At 33.7% G+C, this 14,257-nt stretch overlaps 1 protein-coding gene across 4 annotated transcripts in view; it reads left to right on the top strand.

Moving 5' to 3' along the window:
- Msr1 (macrophage scavenger receptor 1) overlaps positions 1–14,257 on the top strand; it is a 77,749-nt gene that overhangs the window by 50,716 nt on the left and 12,776 nt on the right. The window contains exons 10-11 of one of the 4 annotated variants that reach the window (XM_058573128.1): positions 7,332–7,423; positions 14,058–14,246. In XM_058573128.1, the coding sequence (XP_058429111.1) occupies positions 7,332–7,423; positions 14,058–14,246 (281 nt within the window). Of the gene's footprint in view, positions 1–1,683; positions 1,851–6,120; positions 6,150–7,331; positions 7,424–14,057; positions 14,247–14,257 lie in introns of those variants that run through there. The other 3 variants (XM_058573130.1, XM_046425962.2, XM_058573129.1) reach the window with 3 other exon arrangements.

Below are 14,257 nucleotides of genomic sequence, written 5' to 3'. Positions count from 1 at the left end.
GTTCTTTCCTTAGTCACACTAATTATGAGCTAGCAGAGCAGAATATACCTGAGAGTAATGATGACTCTAGGTAAATTAGATAAATGCTACTAATTCTTGATGGTAATGTGGTGCTTACAGCTTGCTGGGATTGCACAAATTGTTGCGAAAGACATACAGCATTTCAGTAACACAATAGGTATGTTCTTTAATAGCATAAATATCCAATATGTCTTTAAATTTAAATGGATATTTAAATCAGTCATAGATCAAGCAGTTAGCACTTGTCCTATTTAGTTCCTACCCCAAATAACTCTTGCAGCCTGACTCACCAAAGTCAATTGGAAGGGGAAAAATAAATCAATACAGATCCATCCAGGTCTTTTGCACCAGCAAATTTGAAATTCATCCAGTATGTGCAGGAATGCAGATGGAGAAGAAACATCTGACACCCTGCTTCCCAGCCATCCACAATCTCTGAAGACCAAAAAACTTTCTTGCCCCTCTCCAAAGATCTTCAAAGATCCTATTCTGCTGCAAGAAATTTAGCTTTACGTGAACTAACACAAGGTCATTTACTTTGTTCAAATTAAAGCACCTCTGAGGATAGGTTCACAATCTATTATTTGGTCCCTTAACCTGCCATCTCTAGAAATGTGCTGCTCTCATAATGTGAATCTCAAGACCAAATTCCCTAGAACAACATAGATTGCTTGCACATGAAGTGTCCAGGAAATTCTTCCCATTATGACTTAACCAACAGACTCTTGATTTTTCCCTGGTGCTACTGTTATTCTCTTTTTTTACTTCCCTGAAATCCTCACATAATGCTTGATCCACTTCAAAGTCAAATACCTGAATTCCAGGTAAGTTAGAAAGCTATTTACAAGATTCTAATGTGAATTCTTCAGCAAATGACCCTACTACCTAACAATGTTTTGTATAAATCTGAATTTTCACTTCCCAGAAATGCTGACCCATAAAGCTGAATATAAACATCAGTTTCTGTGCACAACATTTTCACAAAAACTCCACATGGCATTCAGCATAATACCTCTGCCACCTGCAAAATGATTAGCTATCTTATCGTGAAATATCCTCCACCCAGAACTCTTTCCTGTTATATTCTTAAATCTCATAATCAGTACATCAAATATACCCAAGGATATAATTTCTGGGCACCAAAAGAAGACATAACATATTAATCATGGAGAGTAACCAGTTGAATAAATTATTATTAATGTATTCAGGTATTATTGAGGTAGTTAAGGTCCTTAATAAGTACTTCTGTAATTTTTAAATAGGACCTTCCTTCCTTCCTTCCTTCCTTCCTTCCTTCCTTCCTTCCTTCCTTCCTTCCTTCCTTCCTTCCTTCCTTTTCCATCATTAAGTTACACCCATAGCTCTTAAATGAGAATTTTAAGTACTCATTTTTTTTAAACAAGATGTTTGTTGTGCTGAAATCACATCCTAGTTAGTATATTTGGTGCTTTAATTACCATCTGTGAATTAAAGAAAATGTTTATATTTTCAACTTTATGCCACCAAGATTCTCTATTTATCCTCTTTCTTATAAATATTCCAAAATGCAAAACATAAGTGAAAAGGGGGAAAGGAAATTGTGTGAGTCTGCTTGTAATACCAAAACAGAACACCAAAAGTTGGTAGCTTAAATAACAAATTTATTTTCTCATTGTTCTGGAGACTGGAAGTCCAGGACCCAGCTGCTGGCAGAGCTGTTCCCCACAAGGCATCTCTGCATGGCTTGCGGATGGCTGCCTTCTTACTGGGACCACATTTGGTGCTGTGAGTGCTGTACTTGTGTTTTTTCTCTGCTACAACACAGGTCCTACTGAATTTGAGCTCCTTCCTGATGAATTCATATGACCTTATTTGCCTCTGTGAAAGCCCTACCTCTAAATACACATTGAGAGGCAAGATATCAACATGTGGATTTGACAAGGACACAATTTAGTCCATTAGAAGAAGGTATCAAAATTGATCTTGTGTCTTGGACAGTTTCCTGTCTAAATTTTCTCAGCATAGGGCTGAGAAAATGTTTTGAAAAATGTTTCCAAGAAAATTTAGTTTTCTCTGCCTGTCTTTCTATTCCAATTTGTTCTTAAGAGGGTTTAAATTATACCAGAAACAAATTCGAGGCATTCTGGTACATTTTATAGTTCTGAGAACAAGTTCACTTTTACTTGTTTCTGAGCAATATTATGTTTTCTCAGTTCACTGACATTCTTCTACATTATGGCATTTCATGAAATAAAAGTAAACAATAATCAATGTTGACGCTATTAATGAAAAACAGAATGACCTTGGAAATCATTTATATTTTCCCCAAAATGATCACCACCAATGTATTTGTAAGAATAGATAAGTGGAAAGTAATGAAAACATGGTCAATCAAGAAATAAAATGTGTTGGTTCATATGAATATTCCAAAATGCAAAACATAAGTGAAAAGGGGGAAAGGAAATTGTGTTAGTCTGCTTGTAATACCAAAACAGAACACAATAAAAGAAAGAAAGAAGAAAGGAAGGAAGGAAGGAAGGAAGGAAGGAAGGAAGGAAGGAAGAAAGAAAGAGAGAGAAAGAATTAACACTTTCAGAAAGAAAGAATTAACACTTTCAGAAAATGGGTTTTGCTTCAAGAATGGAAGGATCCAGGAGTTCAAATTAGATCATTTGGACTGAACCTCTGAAACTGCACTCTCTCTCTCTCTTACTTTTGTTTATTTTTCTTTAAAGAATGGTCTTGCTATGTTTCTCAGGATAAACTCAAATTCCAGGGCTCAAACAATATTCCTGCCTCCTCCATTTCCTGAGTAGCTGGGGCTAGAAGCATATAGTTCTCTCCCATTTTTCTCCCTTACTCTTCATGTGTCACATTCTTTGTCAGATAGGCTTTGCTGAGCTGTCTTATCTTTACATTTAGCTGTGCCTGAGAAAAAGTGCCGCCTTCGCCTTCTTCTTCTTCTTCTTCTTCTTCTTCTTCTTCTTCTTCTTCTTCTTCTTCTTCTTCTTCTCCTTCTCCTTCTCCTTCTCCTTCTCCTTCTCCTTCTCCTTCTCCTTCTCCTTCTCCTTCTCCTTCTCCTTCTCCTTCTCCTTCTCCTTCTCCTTCTCCTTCTTTCTCCACTTGGATTTTGAGCTTTCTCCTTGATTAACTCCTGTATCTGGAGAGGGTCTATATTTATTGCCCAACAAGTGGAGAAAATACTAAATAGTTGGTAAAACAGGATAGTCCCTTCAGAATCCCAGGGTGCAGGGTCCAAGATACAGAAAAAGTGGACCAACATCACTGTGTTGTTCAATAGTATTTAGAAATATTATAGATGCTTATTTATTAGAAAGCAATGCACTAGTTCAGTTATTCCATAATGTGAAAGATTTAAAATTAAGTAACCATACCAATTCTGGTACATATTGATATAGAAGTTGTTTCTAGTTTATGTAGGATATCAGAGTATCCGCTGAGGATTTTATCATACAGAGATGACTGAACTCATCATGCAGATTCAAATTTCAGTGGGTTTGTGTTATGGACAGTGGTAGGTGATTTATAAAAGTTCTTTTTGGACTCTGAATTGCAAAGCAGTAAAGAAACTTTTATAATAATGATACTTTTGTGCTACCATCACCTATTTCTAATTATTAGTCCAGACATAAGAATTTTCATAAATAATAGTGTCATGATTTGGATATGAGATATTCCCCCAAAGCTCCTGTGTTAATACAGGAATATTCAGAGGTGAAATAATTAGATTGTAAGAGCTGTAACCCAATCTGTCCATCTTAGTTTGAATGGACTAACTGGGTGGTAACCAGGTCGGCCATGTCCAGAGGTAGTGGATCACTAGAGGTGTGTCCTGGAAGGGTTCATCTTCTCTGCATCCTCTTCCTCTGTCTGTTTGCTTTCTGGTCACCATGAGCAGAGCATCACTTCTCTGCCATGTTCTCTGTCATGATGGTCTAATTCATTCTGGGCCCAGAGCACTGGCATCAGCCAACCATGGACTGAACCTCTGAAACTGTGCTCAAGTAACTTTTCCTCCTTTAAGTTGCTTTTGTTTGCTGTTTTTGTCACAGTGACAAAAAGCTGACTAACATAACTGGCATTTATAATATCCTTCTGTGCCAGGCACTCTGCAAATCACTTCATATACTACATCTCCTTTACTTAATCTCTCACAAGAAATCTGTAAGTCTGCTATTTCTCCTATAAGGAGTTAGGGCTATTAGTAATCTATGAAAATCACATAACTAATATATGTGTCATAGGTCTCAAATTTTAATCTTGGTTTATCTGATTCTAAATTTTATCACTTAAGAAAAATACTTCAGTATGTCTTTTCTCTCTAACCTCTCCACAATAAATTTGTCATTTCTCACGTAATAAATTTGTGAGAATCACATAATATTATGCACAAGATTATGAATTATCATAATGCATTGATTGATTCTCACACTAATCCTATAAGGTCATAACAAAAAAAAACATCATAAGGAATGCAGAAATTAAGATGCAAACAGGCAGAACACCTGGGTCTAGAGCCAGGTCTCCTGGCTTCTAGCCCAGAGAAGCATCCTGTTTTAAGAGTCCGTCCTTACCCTGATGAGTGAGAACTGAAGTCCTCTTGAAATAAATAAAGCCTTTACTACATTGATCTAAGAGCCCACATATTGATGTCCACCATTTGCTAAACATATTTCTCTATTTTTTTCTGTTACAAAATATGCCAATATTTTTTTCTTAATTATAATGAGTTTCTACCATAATTACCCTACAGTGGTCCAGCAAATGAAAGAAACTGTTTCTTGGAAGAGGAAAGAGCTTCTTTTTAGAATTTTTGAAGCTTCGTGTAATATATCCCTATCCATTTCTGGGCACAGCTGTTGACATGAATTATAGTCACTCCTGCCAGGTTTACACAGAATAAAGACCATACACAGTATTGTCTTCTACCAATTCCATGAAATCAATCTGTACATACAGGAGGCATATTGTCTTTCAATTATTTCAATGCAAAGTCAAGGTCCAAACGCTCTGTTTTTTGGAAAGGTATTTTTCTACCATAAAACATTAGAAAATCCTACCCTAGCTTTCAGATCTGCCAATAATTAGAATGACTAAACTTTAAAGGGCCAATTTGGGATATTTTACTTCATAGTACCAGATATCACATCCCTAATTTTTAACTTTATAGGCTCCTAAGATTACTTTCAGAATAAATTGTAATTCATAATAGTATTACTATTTTTATATAGTACTTTGCAGTTTATAGTACAAATTTTTCATATATTGTTATATTAGAAACCTCAAACCTAGGAGATAGGTGTTATTGTATTTATTTTATAAATGAGCAAATCAGGGCTCAAGGGGTTAAATTCCTTACCAATGTCTCAAGCCCTTAGAAGAAGGGTTATAAGGACTTTCATGGTATCTGATACATAGATTTTCAGAAATCAGAAAGCATGGCAACATAATTTATGCTGTTTTATGCTGAGAACCTTCTAAATATTAAATTTCATATCTTAATAGATGATTTGATTATTTTTGTGTTCCAGAGTTTTAACCGAAGAGCAAAATTTTAAACAATCCACAAATGGATAGTCTATATTATAGTTTATACTATTCCCCTTTATAAAATTTTTAAAGTTCTCTGAGTAATTCTAGAAATTAAGAATCACTTAGAAATGAAACATTAAGTAATAAAAAGATTGCTCTAAAATGGCAGCAAACATACCAATAAATAAACACTACCCTTCAAAGGATAAACAATATACTTCTCGAAATACAATTGTTTTTATAATTGACAATTTCAAACACAAAGTTCTTCTCTCATCTTAAATATTTTCCATTTTTAGAAAGATCATTCTAACTTTTATCTATTGATTTAATTAAAATTGACAAATTAAAAAGAATTGACAAATTAATTATAGGAAACGAAAGTCTTCTTTCACATTTTTATTTATTGTTGTAATTTACTCTTATCATTTAGACTTACACAATATCATCTGAGTTTAGTGTAATTTTATCTTGAGTTCTCAATCAATGAGTTCTCAATCTTTATTTTAGTTGTTCAGCAGTTGAATTGTGTGTGTACAGAGAGCCTTTTTTACTGCTTGGTTTCAGGCTTCTGACTTCCAAGACTGTGAGAGAACAACTTCCCTTCAAGCTACGGTTTGTGATCATTGACTATGGCAGCCCTATGAAACTAATGTATGTAGGCATCTTTGGCCAGAAACTCCTCTCCACACCAACTCATTCCAGCAATGAGCACCACATCTCTGCCTTCATTTGAAGAAGTGCCTTAGCTTTACTTGGGAATCTAAGAGAATTTAACCAAGATGTGGGCATAATGGGAAAGCATATGCATAAGTATCTACAACTTCAAGTTGAATCTTAACTGCACTTGAAATTCCCCAGCTAGTGGGTACACCAATCTTTTCTCACTGATCATTCACCTCAGTCTCTCCTCAGCAATCATAATAACTTTATATACTTTATCTCCACTGAAATTTTCTCCTTATAGTTTTCTTCTCTTTACTCTGAGATCTCCAAAATTATTGTATCCCTTGACTTTTGAACTAAGACACAAAATATGTTGCATTATTTTTCTAGAGAAAAATAATGGTATCTAGGTGTGCATTTCATAGCTAAATACCTCACAAAGGTAATTGTCTTAAATAATCATTTTCTGTTCTGGAAGAATTTTGCTATATTGTGAAAATTTCAAGTCAAACTGCAATCATATATATACATATATATATATATATATATATATATATATATATATATATATATATATGATTTCTGTATTACATTTGGAATTCAAATATAACAACTACTATTGTAATAATTTTAACCTTAAAACATAATTCCAATAAGTGCTACAAAAGAAAGAAACATGACCCTGGGGTGAACAATATAACAATAATCTTATACAAGCTTCTGAATTTACAATGAAATTACATCGTTTTAAGTGCACCATAAGTAGAAAACATCATAAGTTAAAAATGCATTTAATACACCTAAACTACCAAGCACGACCTACCAACACAGTCCAATAGTCTCAATAGTCCTTGAGGCGATGGGGCTCATTGAGAGCTGCAGTTTGCTACAACTGCCCAGCACCTTAAGAGGGTATAAGGATGGTGTTTCTCTGGCCATGAAAGGACCAAAATTCAAAGTTCAAGATTCTTTTATACTGAAAATGCATTGCTTTTGCACATTTGTAAAGCTGAAAAATCATAAAGTTAAACCATTACACGTTGGGGACCATCTATAATTGAACTACTCCTCAAAATCATTTTTAACTTTGGTTTTTTACTTCTACTCAATAGCAGTGGTGGTCACATGTGAAGAAGACCCCAGAGGTGACATCCTCCCTGACTTCTGTTTGCAGATTAGAGTTTTGTCTATCAAATTAATATTGGTAGGTTCATAATATCTTTCAAGGAAAGACATATAAAAAACTCTTTGATAATGTGTTTAGGGCCCAGGTATGACACCATTAACACTGTTGTGAATTTGTTGTTTGATTCTATAAGTAAAATAAGATAATGTAAAATGTAAAGAAGAAAAAATATTTATAGCAAATAGCTAATAAATAGTTATGTATAAAACAACTTAATTTTTAAGGTGTTGACAATTACTATTTGACTATACATATTTTTTATTTTGGGGGGGGTTCCAAGTATTGAGCTCAGGGGCAACCACTGAGCCACATCCCCAGCCCTACATTATATTTTATTTAGAGACAGGATCTCACTGAGTTGCTTAGCATCTCACTTTTGCTGAGCCTGGCTTTGAACTTGTGATCTTCCTGTTTCAGTCTCCCTAGCTGCTGGTATTACAGGCATGCACCACTGTTCTGGGCCACATACTGGATTTTATAAAAAATATGTTATGAATACCATCGAGTTCCCCTAAGCCCACCTCCCTTTATTTTCAGAGTGAGCTTTTATCTTGGAGTTTACATGCTTTCTTTTACTTACACTTCTATGAATTTACTACATGTATGTATACATAAACAATACATGGTATTATGAGTTATTTTACATAAATAACAAAATACTGTTTATCTCCCTCTGAGCTTTGTTTCTTTCCCCTCAATTTTGTGAATTTCAGCATTATGAAATCATCAATGCGTCATAACAGTAAAGACATTAGCAAATATTTAGCCTACTAATTATTTTTATTAAATTGGTCATAATTTTAAAAATATAATTAAGAAAATAGAGAAAAGATATGTATTCAATTTCTGCACCACATGCAATAATACTGTCCATATACTTAAGAATTTCCTTTTAGTCTTATTATGTAGCAATTTTTTTACATAATTATAATTAATTTTTTATTGCAAATTAAAATTTTTCTAACTTTTCCCTTTCATTGGTGCATTATAATTACACATAATGGGAATAATCAAAATTTTAATCTTAATATAATCACCTAATATGCTCATTTTAACAATTATGCTTAATTCCTCTAAAACTATCCATTAAACCCAGGCATGGAGTTGTTTGCCTGTAATTATAGCTACTTAGGAGGCTGAAGTAGAAATATCTTCAGTTTAAGGCCAACCTCATCAATTTATCCAGACCCTGTCTCAAAATTCAGAAAAGGAGGGCTGGGAGTAGACCTCTTTATTTATATAATTAATTATAGAATATTAATTATACTCCTCTGTTCTGAAATATTTAATACATTTCTGTTTTATCTCCAGCTTTAAAAAAATAAAATTTATAAAAAAATAATTACTGAAATTGTTAACTTTTATTATATTTAGAGTTCTCCCTCAAATTAGACTACTAAGCTATTTCTTCTTTTGTATACCTAGCTCTGTTACCTGTTTTTCTTTTGATGTCTTATGGTAATAGAAATATGAATTAACTATCTGTGTAATAACTTCTTTATATACTTTTTTATTTTGTATATGAACTTTAGAAAGTATGAAGAAATTGTTAGTATCTATTCGTTCCTCAATAACTAGAAATAATGAGTCAGGCCTCAGCATAAGCGGGGCACTAAGCAATTCAGTGAGACCTTGTCTTTAAATAAAATACAAAATAGGGCTGGGGATGTGGCTCAGTGGCCAAGTGGCCCTGAGTTCAATCCCTAGTACCAAAACAAAGCAAAACAAAAAACAAAAAGCTAGAAATAAGAATAGTGAGGTTGCCTTTAGAAAGTTAAACTGCAAAATGAGCATACAATGAATCAGAGCAGAGATATGTCAAATCTCCTAACCTGACAGAATGTATTAACATATACAAAAAGCAAACATTGGCCATTCCCAGAGGCAAAAACCTCACTGATATGTCTCATTGTAAATTTATAAATTAGTTAAGCTAATAATTCACTGGTTGTGATTTGACTTTGCATGTAGTTGCCCGTGGGGAAACACTATCCTGGTCATGCAGATTCAAATATTCAAGTTTTTGAGGCAATTACATCACTCATTGTAAACTGAATTGACATTTAGTCCAAATATTCTGTTTAGCATGAGTCTGTCTCTACACAATAGATCTTCTTTACAAGTTAACAAAAATCAGGTTTTTAGAATGTGTAAGGCTTCTAATCAGACCTTCCTACCAAGTGCTTTAAGCCTGGCAGGTTCTCAGTAGCTAGCCATGTAGGTTTTGCCTTTCAGACTCATGTCTACATGTCAGTTAAATCAATCTTTCCTTCCAGTTTACTCTGTTTCTACACATAGGAAATATATTTCGCCTAGAGATTTGAAAAACACTAAATTCTGTTTCTTCTATTCTTGCATCTTTAAGTACTTGCCAATATAATCCACTCAGGTAATGCAGTCCACAAATCCATACCAAGAGGAGCTTACCATCCCTCATTCACACATACTATAACTTTTCATTAAGTGACCACTAAGTGACAACCTACACACTGTTGGGTGCTGAAGAGATAACCATAAAGATCTTAAGTCAATTGGGGAAAATAGACAAGGTCTTGATGCTTTTGTACAGACCAGTAGTGCTATAGGAACCCCAAAATGATGCTTTACCATACCTGATATTGAGGGTGGAGAAATGAGAGGGGAAGTAGGGAAAGAAGAAAAATGTATTTCAGACAGGGACCAAAGCCTCAGAAATCAAGGAGAGTTAAGCTGGGCACCTTGGCACATGCCTGTATTCCCAGTGGCTAGAGACTGAGGCAGGAAGATTGCAAGTTTTGAGGCCAGCTCAGCAACTTAGCAAGGCCCTTATCAACTTATTGAGGCCCTGTCTCAAAAAGTAAAGAAAGAAATCAAACAGAGTAAGACTTATATAGAAAATGTGAGTAGTTACATAACTGGCATACAAAGACCAAGAATGTAGGGGTGGAGAACTTTTCAAAGGGTTCCAGATAGCAAATATTTGTATTGCACTCTATATGGTCTCTATCACAACTATTCACCTCTGCTCTGGTAACCTGAAAACAGCCATAGACAATATGTAAACCTATAGGTGTGGTTGTATTCCAATAAAACTTTATGTGCAAAACAAAAAGCAGGTTGAAATTGGCTAGTGGACCATAGTTGCTCACTGGTCCAGAAGAGTCCCTCCATAAGGTAAAATTCGTGTTTGTAAATAAAAAAGCCTAACTAATCTCATATCTAAAACTATATGGCAGATCTTGTCTTTCTGCAGAAGCTCATCACAGTTGAATCATAGCTCCTCTTTAAGAAGAATAATTGCTAAATGGGAAATTAAAAATCTCCTGAATTTGTAATGACAGATATACTCTACAGTTTTAGATACGAAAAAGTTATAGCACTAAACATCTAATATTATTAATATTGCACAAATATACCAAGATTATTAAAATATCTTTTACAGAATGGACTTAAGATTTTGTCTGCTTAAAACTCTTCCTTTAACAGGGATGAATCCCCACCCTCACTCCAGGAGAGCCATGTTATTGCAGGTGACCTTAAATATTTGACCCAAGCTATTTAGTCCAAATGTGGGCATCTGTCCCAAACAGTGCCCTAGACAGCATGCCTGGATCATTAGAAGTACCACTAAGAAAGACACCACATAACACAAACTAAGGGTTGTTAGCGAAGTTCCACAATGCAAACTGGAGAGCAAAGATACACAGCTTGCAAGAAAAGATTAGATTGGAGCAACCTACAGATAGAAACCTGGATAACAGTTGGGTAGTTCTGAGCGGATTTGTCTTGGTTCATCAGTTCCAGATACCTAACTGAGATCTATATCTCAGTTCCACAAGATATCACATTTTCCTTAATTCTGTTATCCTTTTCATTTTTGTTACTTTGGTTTCTGTTTTCATTTTTTCACCAATTAAAATGTTATAATTAATACAGAAAATTATTCAGCAGGCACATATTCAATGCTTTTCTGTGTTTATCTGATTTGAATCTGGAAAAGTCTATATTAATAAAGTTAAAAAGAGAATTAGGACAGCCATCATATATACATATATACGTGTGTGTGTGTGTGTGTGTGTGTGTGAAAAAATCTGTTTGACTAAATATATTAGCTTGATGCCAAGGAAGTATAGATATCATATAATGATGAGTTAGTTAAATCAGAAGAAAACCTGATCTGCAATCTAACAGAATAAAATGCTGTGACTAAGATTATATGAAATGCTGTGATTAAGACTGATGACAAAACTAACTTTTCTCCATCAAAACAGAGTAGCACAATGGTATGGGATGTCAATTCTTCACTGAGTCTTGACTTGCCTCAGTCCTCTTTATTAGTTCAGAGATAACTAAGGATTAGCAAAGCATGATCACCTGTCAATAGTTGATTTATAATTGAAAAATATTTCAGGTGACAGATAGGCATAAACATATTTGATCATTTTGGCCCTAAATAATTTGATAGAAGGACTTCGCTCCCTCTTAGAATCCTGTGAGCATAGATAGGATTTGAGAAAGCAGCAGTCATTCTCTTTGCAATAAATGAAACTAAATTATTTTATAATTATTTTATAAGCATTGTTAGCTATTTATGATATAACATGCATCCCTCTTAAATATCTAAAAGTATGTAATGTGATCTTCTAGTTAGGATTTCTCAAAGTGTCATATCTGGACCAACAGCATCAGGATCACCTGAAAACTTGTTAAAAGTAATAATTATCAGGCCCCATTCAAGACCACTATATCAGAAATTCTGGTTGTGGAGCCAGCAATTTATGATTCTGTTACATATTAATGTTTGAGAACAACTGTTTCAGGACAAGCAAGACTCATTAATGATATTTTTTGAGAAGTAAAAAGCAAAGAATGCACACTGAGAATGCCTACATACACTAGTTTGGGCAATGAGACAGCCAAGTTCACATAATGTTTGAATATTCCTGCTTTTCATAGCATATATGATAAATACATTAGGCTTGGATATATTTGACTCACATAAAAATAAGCATTTGGACATGACACAAGTTAATAGAAGTTGGTTCTAATTTTGAAAAGCTTTACACAATTCATTTTTAGATTATTCTTTCTCATTTTCTTAGGCAATTATAGTGAATGATTGGGTCACCCAGGTATTTTACTCAGTAATTGAAAGTTTAAATACCTTAATTACAAATTATTTCTATTTCAAAAATATTTTTAACTTATGCTTATTGAGTGAGGAATGACTTATGCACTTTGGTATGATTATATTAATTCAGTATTTAGCACGGAATTACATTTGGAAGAATCAAGAAAATAATTATAATAATATATATTAGCAGGTCACCTTTTTATATTTCTGAGTGGCTCAGTTAGTTTTGTTATGGGGTATGTTCAATTTTTCTTACATGTCATTGAGTTACTGGTTCAACCAAATTTTTCAAATTGAGGGGAAAATGTTACTGAATTCAATTAATTGACCTCTAAAAATTATACTCTAACTCCATTTTCACATTAGACAGATATTTTTGTTATGATAATTACTTCTTGATCTTTTTATAATATAGTGTTCCTCAGGCTTATATTTAAAAGATATAAATAGAACTGTATTTATTCATTGACTTTTTATGATTATTAAGAATATTAATAATTGTATATAGTATTAATTACATTTTTAAAATATCTTCCTTCTGAATTTCATTGCATTCTTCACAGATGAATTTTTAAACAAATACTCACTGGAATAGCATAGGTTATTTAAAAAACTTCATTACTCAAGATAAATCATTTTATATTAATTGTATACTTTTATTTATCTGCCCCTAGGTTGAAAAATGTATATATTTGTTTTTTAAAGTAGGAAAGAAACATTTTATGTTCATGTGAATCTTTCTGGAGTATGATCAAAATTTTTCAAAACATCAGACATATAGCAACTTTGATTGGTTAGATATTACAAAACAAAATTACTCTTATAATTATGAACACAGTTTATTTCTTTGTAAAGTTTAGTGCTCTAGTCATTTTTCAGAATACCCACGAACTTTCTGATTATATCATTAACTTTTATCCAAATGCATGCAAGAGGACACACATACATACACATACCCAGCACCCAAGTTTGGGGGGAAAAAATCCAGAAACCTAATAAGAAGGAATGCCCCTGCCATTTCTAAATGAATGTTGTTGCTAGTTGTACCTTGTTTCTCTTAGCAAAAGATAGGAAATTTGCTATGTTTTTGTTTCTGGTATTATAAAATAATCTGTTCCTTGACATCCTGTACCACTGAAAATCTCTGGATTGTATGTTCAAGATTGTGTGTTAAAAGTGTGTGTCAGGAAAATAATGAATCGTTTTGTTATACATTTTTAAATAGTATGAAAAAATTTTAAAACTTTAAGAAACTTGTAACTATTGATTTTAAGCTCATAGGAACATAATCATTGAAGTGTTCTCATACATAGAACATAAAAATGTTAGAATGGATTTTGCTTATCTTTTACCAATGTGATGCTTGCAGTTAAACTCTTGAGCAATAGGTGGTGCTAGAAAGTTTAATATTTATTCCAATAGTGGAACTTATTGAAAAAAAAAAAGCATGCTAAAATGTTTTTTTTGAGAAGAAAAATGCATTATGAAACAAAGTGCACAAAATTAATCCTATTGTTTATTTATTTATTTACTTCACAGCTCAGTCTAAGACAGTTCGGCTGGTGGGCGGTAGTGGGCCTCATGAGGGCAGGGTGGAGATCTTCCACAATGGTCAGTGGGGCACAGTTTGTGATGATCGATGGGAATTACGTGTTGGACAAGTCATCTGCCGGAGTTTGGGATACCAAGGCGTTCAAAGCGTGCACAAGGGAGCTCATTTTGGACAAGGTAATTTAAAT

This window comes from Marmota monax, unplaced genomic scaffold (genome assembly GCF_021218885.2).
Source record: "Marmota monax isolate L192 unplaced genomic scaffold, Marmota_monax_Labrador192_F-V1.1 WCK01_AAM20220418_F8-fsc00197, whole genome shotgun sequence".
Classification (NCBI taxonomy): Eukaryota; Metazoa; Chordata; class Mammalia; order Rodentia; family Sciuridae; genus Marmota; species Marmota monax.
The sequence above is the reverse complement of the archived record's forward strand: the minus strand, read 5'-3'. Positions and strand labels throughout refer to the sequence as shown.